The sequence below is a fragment of the Gymnoscopelus microlampas genome (genome assembly GCF_963454915.1).
Source record: "Gymnoscopelus microlampas genome assembly, chromosome: 11".
Taxonomy (NCBI): domain Eukaryota; kingdom Metazoa; phylum Chordata; class Actinopteri; order Myctophiformes; family Myctophidae; genus Gymnoscopelus; species Gymnoscopelus microlampas.
Genome location: NC_139948.1, coordinates 5,278,728 through 5,285,578, shown reverse-complemented (window position 1 = coordinate 5,285,578; position 6,851 = coordinate 5,278,728). Strand labels below are relative to the sequence as shown.

Below are 6,851 nucleotides of genomic sequence, written 5' to 3'. Positions count from 1 at the left end.
ATTTGGGTCAGAGGTTCTGAATTGGCATCCAGGGAGTGTGTGTGCACAGTTTCGCAGAGACCGGGCCAACGGTGCCAGAGATTAGCTGGTAACACACGGACAGGACAGGACACACGGACGGACGGACGGACAGGGGGTAAAACATACTTTCTCGCCATGCCTTTCGGCCTGGCGGAGACAACTAGAAAAAGTGCTCCTCGGAGCACAGGTCTCCGCCAGGTCAGGTAGGCTATTGTGGCCTCCTGGTGGTGCTATAATAGGCCAACGTGAAAAGGGTGCCATTTCTTCTTAGGCCTTGCACGACAATCGGACTCTGACTGCATTCTTGATTTGAGGCATTTTGTTAAAAACATGTTTTTCGCTAAATTAGACCTGTTGGTGGCGCTATAACAGGCCAATGTTAAAAGGGTGGCATTTGTTCCTCAACATAGTGTGAATGTGCGTGCAAAGTTTGAGCACAATTGGACGGTGAGTTCATGATTTGCAGAATTTTGTTCAAAACAAGCCAATAATGCAAACTTTAGATGTCAATCTTAGCAAATCAGTATGGAATATGAAAAATCAAACACATCCGTCGTGATCACATGACTATAGAGATCATGTGTACCGATTTGAGTGAAATTTCGATAAAATTGAAAGGAGTAGTATAAAATAATGTGTTTTACATAAGTTGGCCTCCTGGTGGCGCTATAAAAGGCAGATGTGAAAAATGCAGGGCAAAGGTTTTTCCTTGACCTCTAGGGAGTGTGCATACAGAGTTTTACACAGATCGGTGCAATTATAGGTAAAAACACAAATCAACCTGTTATAGCGCCACCATGAGGCTGATTTGAAAATGTTCAAATGGTAGTTCTTCCTCGGCCTAATGGGAATGAGCGTGCAAAATTTCACGGAAATTGCATGCTGTGTTCATGATTTGAGGCATTTTGTTCAAAACGGAGCACTCCTGCAAACTTTGGAAGACATTTTTAGCCAATCAGGATGGAATATGAGAAATCTGAAATACCCGTTTCGTTTAATGACTGTAGAGATACTGTGTACCGATTTGCGTGACGTTTGGACAAATTCTGTAGGAGTACTGTCAAAAAAGGTGTTTTGCCAAAAGCGGCCTCCTGGTGGCGCTATAACAAGCCCATGTGAAAATTTTGGGGCAGAGGGTATGAATTGGCATCCAGGGAGTGTGTGTGCACAATTTCGCCACGATCAAGCCAACGGTGCCAGAGATTAGCTGTCCACAGACGGACGGACGGACGGACGGACAGACGGACAGACGGACGGACGGACGGAGGGTAAAACATACTCTCTCGCCATGCCTTTCGGCCTGGCGGAGACAAAAATAGCAGATGTACTTGCTCAAAACGCGTCGCATTGCGACGCGTTTTGAGCTTGTAGATCAGCTATTTTTGCTACTTTTGTGTGACATACTAGAACGACAGGAGAGTAGGGCATTCATTTACAAAAAAAGTTAAAATATAGTGGCCCTCTCCATCATCAAAGTTGCCCGCCCCTGATATAAAACTAGAAAAAATGCATAGCGGTTGTATACATTCACCAACCAGGTTACATTTTTAGTCTGACTCATATAATTAGTACTGTATAGTTAATGAAGACTTTGAAGGCATTTAATGAACGTGTTTGTGAGGTCACAGCGACCTTTGATCTTTGACCACCTACTTCTAGTCCAATTGGACATTTGTCTTCTTGGACACACACGTGCATGCACACACACGCACACGCACACACACGCACACACACACACACACACACACACACACACACACACACACACACACGCGCGCGCACACACGCACGCACGCACGCACACACGCACGCACGCACGCACGCACGCACGCACACACAAAACAATAATGGAGATAGAACTATGATACTCACTTCTCAATAATGAACATGTCTGGTATCCAGAGCTTTTCCCTTTGGACATGGATGTGTCCAATTCCACAGAAGTCATCAGGGTCCCATTGTAAGAAGTCATTGAACCAGGTCTGTGTGAAGACAACTAACTGTTACTGAAAGTAAAATAAAAATAATTCTAAGTGATGGTGGAAGAAGTAGCCTACTTTTACTTGAGTGAAAATACAAAAGTATAGACCCCTTAACAGACGACGTCAGTATGCGCGCAACGAAACCCATTATATCAGGTCTCGTTAGGACGCGTCTCACTAGCCAACACACACAAGAGGGGGTTGGGGTGTGCTGAAACCAGTGCACCCCGAAACAGGTTGGGAATTGATTGCGTGAAACAATCACCTGTGCGTCCAGGCTCAATGTTAGTAAACAAATAATTGGTCTATTGGTATCAATATATACTTACTTACAGTACCAAACACAAAGTACTCATTATGCAGAATGGTCAATTTCACAGTCATATTATAGGATTGTAATTAATAATGCATTACTGTGTTCATCACTTTAATGTTTCAGCTAGTAAAGGTGGGACTGATTTTAATGACTTGTTGCTGCTGTGTTAACACATAGATTAACACATTTTAATACATCATCATTTATCACTTAATGTACAGTATGTCTGTATTAATACTCAAAATCTTCCAAGTAACTAAAGCTTTCAAATAATAGTAGTGGTAGTAAAAACAAATGAAATACTCAAAAACAGCACCTCAAAACTTCCACCACTGATTTTACGTTATCCTTGCATAATATACATACATATCACTACTACAAGCAATAGACAAACAAATTGCAAATGGGACCGTCCAAAAACAATTACACTAGGAGATAGCGAAAACATCTGGCTTCCTGTCTGTTCATTTCTACACTACACACACACTTACTATTGCAACTGTGACAAAGCAGCTGAAGGTCTGAGTCCTCTCATTCTGAAGACAATCACAGATTAATGATTTAATTTAGACACAAGATCCATGCCATGAGATCATGAAAATAGAATGTTAGGCATTTCCATGATCTCATGTAATAATGTAGTATATATTTGTGGCCACGGCACAATTTTAAATATTTTGTATTGAGCAATGTGTCAAATAATTATTTTACAACACACATAAGACACAGCGAACAAACATACAAACATACAAATACAAATACGATATAATAAACCAACAACACATAACCCCCCACTTAGACCCACCCTTATTCTAATTGAATTTGTTTATCCTGTATCCTGTATGTTTACGAAAGAGCTAAGGACAAGGGGAAAAGTCTGTCATTTAACAAACACTTAATGATTTACCACATCCAGGATACCATTGAGGAGCATGTCCACTAACACATGCGTGGGCTGAGTGAAGTTCTTCACAGGCCGCAGTTCTGCGAGCGCAGCGCTTCTTTGTTCCAGATTGAGGTGGCTGAGCACAGCGTGATATGAGCACACACTCTCCTGTGTTGCCAAGACACCCCCTGATAGAAAGAACAGGTCCCGTTTTATACTCCTTAAAGGAGTAGTTCACCGAAAAAATGACTTATTTTCTATCAATTACACACCCCATGAAGCACTGAATTCATGGATCTTTTTTTTTGTTGGATTTCTAAGCCAAGAATTTGATGACCGGTGGGACGATGCTAATGTATCCCGTAGGAGACTCAAAGAGTCTACTTTGAGTATTTACTGCTTCATGGGGTGTGTAATTGATAGAAAATAAGTCATTTTTTGGGTGAACTACTCCTTTAAGTCATGACTAGACAAGAATTGTGTGTGATTTCAGCATATTATGTCGGCAGACTCTAGGACAGTGGTTCTCAAAGAGAACCCAGGGGGCCCCCCACAACAAAAATGTGCTATAGCATCAAAATCAGGTTAACCACTTTAAATGTCAAAACTTTCCCTGCGTAAAATCTTTTGAGATGTGGGTCTGCGGCCAAATAAATATACATTTGGGGGTCATTGACACGAAAATGTTTTGTTTATAAATGAATGCTAATTATCCTCAGGAAGACGGAAAGTACCTGAATCCCAACTCACCCAGCAGAGTTAGAGCACAAAGACTGCAGAGAACGCTCATTGTCCTGTCCATCCATGGCATTTTGGTTAAAGATCATTTATTACGTACTCCTCCTCTCCGACACCGTCTCCCTCTCAGCTGTCCTACTGTTTGTCTCTTACACTGTCTCTCTCTCAGTATAAAAAAAATACTTTTGTTTGGCTTGTTTTGCTGTACCCAGACCTAGTCATGTCGTGACTGATGTCCGCCTGTCATTTACTGTGTATATATATTGCCTGCTGCAAGTTGGCACCCAACCAAAATATAATCATAATATTTACTCAGCAAGCTCCCCACAACATCATCATCTTTTCTCTAACAAGCTCACATTTATGTGTATGATTATTTATTGAGCTTGTTTAATGTTGACCTGCTGTATATTGACTGTGCACACATATGACTGCCGTCTTGTCTTTTGTTGTTGTTGGATGGATGGTACCGTAATAATGAGACCTGCTCGTCAGCTGAGCAAATAGCCTGTGTCAATAATCACTGCACTGCTCTCACACACGCAGGCGGACTCTAATAAGGTTCTCAGTAAAGATAGTGGGGAGAACTATGTTTTCATCCCTGTTTTAAAGGTGTAGTGAAATGAAAAATATGTTTTTCACACTTTTAGAGCATATCCGTGGTCATCATATGGGCATACCTAACAATAGATGCAAAAAAAAATGAAAAAAAACAATTTTTGTGAATTTTTACATCTAAAGTCCCTAAAAAGCCAATCTTAATTACTTCCTGTAAACGAAAACGTGCTGCGTGATGACATAATGCAGCCTTCACGAATATAAATTAATCTTGATTACATGCACCTGTTTGATTCCCATAGCTGCACGTTCTTCAAACACAGCTGATTTTAATTACAGAGATACTCCGTTTTGAATCTCATAGATGAGTGTATTACTCATTTTAAACTTCATCTGCACACTAAAATATGTATCTGAAAACATTATAGGTTCAAAATAAGCCAGGTAGTAGCAAACGTGCTTCACTGGCCGTCTCTCTCTCACTTGTAAACAAACACTAGCCGTGTGCCAGCACGGCTGAAGTGATTGAGATCCAACGTCCCATAGCCTGAAGGGATGGGACCTTCTGATTGGTTTAGAGTCGTTGAGCCAACGTTTCGGGCTGAACCTTCAAAATAAAATGACCGAAAATGTCACTTCAGTGCGTCTTTAAACTATTTTCATCCCGTGTGCGTGTGTGTGTGTGTGTGTGTGTGTGTGTGTGTGTGTGTGTGTGTGTGTGTGTGTGTGTGTGTGTGTGTGTGTGTGTGTGTGTGTGTGTGTGTGTGTGTGTGTCCGTCCATCCGCCCGTGTATGCGCAGCTAATCTTGTCACAAAATAATGCTACAAATGTCACTGTTTGTTGCAGTAAACATGATGTTTTCCACCAAATTAAGTACAATTATGTCATGAGTCATGTGACAATGCCACAAAAGCTACACATTGAACCATGTCATGGAAACATTATTTAGAGTCTGCACACTGGTAAAGTTGCAAAATGCTCCACTTGGTAATTTATTGCTCGACTCTATTCTTTTTTTTTCATGATACTTTGTTTGTCTAGCACCTGGGCCACGGATGTGTGTGCACTACCTTTTTCATATGGAAACAATCTTTACCCGACAGTTTCCTTGTGTCCTGCCATCTGCAACCCACAACTGACACAGTTCGATTTAAATCTTCTACTGCATGGGTATGCATGTTGCAATGTGCCAAATTTGGCCATTTCTTGAGATATGTGAACTACAGACGGACAGACAGATAGACAGACGGGCAGACAGACAGACAGACAGACAGACAGACAGACAGACAGACAGACAGACAGACAGACAGGCAGGCAGGCAGACAGACAGACAGACAGACAGACAGACAGACAGACAGACAGACAGACAGACAGACAGACAGACAGACAGACGGAAGGACACACACACGTACAGAGATTTGGGGCATTTATTGTAAGATACTATGGACATGGACTATGGACATGGACATGACTTTACCTTTAAAATTGCCAATTTACAAGCATCAGGTTCAGCGGTACATAACCGGAGGGGCATGCGATCCCAAAGGTCATCACCCTAGTTTTAATAAATCTTGAATGCTGTACGTCAGGCTACTTTACAGGCTTGTACGGCACTACAACACTGAGGCCCTCTACAGCAGAGTTTTCCATACAGTAAATCAGAACCCATTTTTGGGTCTTGTTTCCTACAAAATTGTTATTATTTCGAAAGATAAAAAAAAATGTGATTTTTCTGAAATGTTCTTAACATTTTCAAACATTTTCGAGAATTTCAGAGATTTTCTAAAAAAAAAGAGATCCTTAAAAAAAGCAGATCTTCGTTTTCAACCTTTTTTTGAAATAGGGCTGAAGTGGTTAATTAATCATCTATTTTTGTGTTTGGGTCCAGGGGAGACACCAAATGTATCTTCTGGGTCTGGAGATGAAAATGTTGGGAAACCCTGCTCAACAGGCATATTCAAAATATTTTATGCATTAACAGAAATGCTTTATAAGAAATAGGATATACACAATTTCTTTGACTCATGGATAAAAGCAATTATGCAATTGTCCAATTGGCACTTTCATCTAAACTCTGCATCTAAAGTATGCACATTCTATGGTATTTCAAAAAGAAAAGAAAATACGCCGCTTTTTCATTTTCATAATCAAAAATGTAGTTATATATTATATTCATAATTCACACCAACTCGAAAACAAAATGGACGATGCAGGGCGGTGACGATACAGTCCGACCGTGGCACACTCTGGTGTAGATGGTGGTGGTATGCACCTTCAAAGCACTTGAAGCAAACAATGGACCCATTAACAGCAAATTAAACCCATTCTGTCAGGTCTCGCTAGGACGCG

The 6,851-nt window shown here is 41.0% G+C and overlaps 1 protein-coding gene across 1 annotated transcript; it reads right to left on the bottom strand.

Annotated features, from left to right (window-relative positions):
• Positions 1-2,438: 2,438 nt before the first annotated feature.
• LOC311054522 (uncharacterized protein) lies at positions 2,439-4,069 on the bottom strand (the record flags this gene model as incomplete). The annotated part of the gene is made up of 4 exons (XM_084070536.1): positions 3,956-4,069; positions 3,227-3,393; positions 2,811-2,855; positions 2,439-2,480 (listed from the first exon to the last, which is right to left on the bottom strand). The coding sequence occupies exons 1-4, from the start codon at positions 4,014-4,016 to the stop codon at positions 2,439-2,441; spliced, it is 315 nt and encodes a 104-aa protein (XP_083926662.1). The 5' UTR covers positions 4,017-4,069.
• Positions 4,070-6,851: the final 2,782 nt, after the last annotated feature.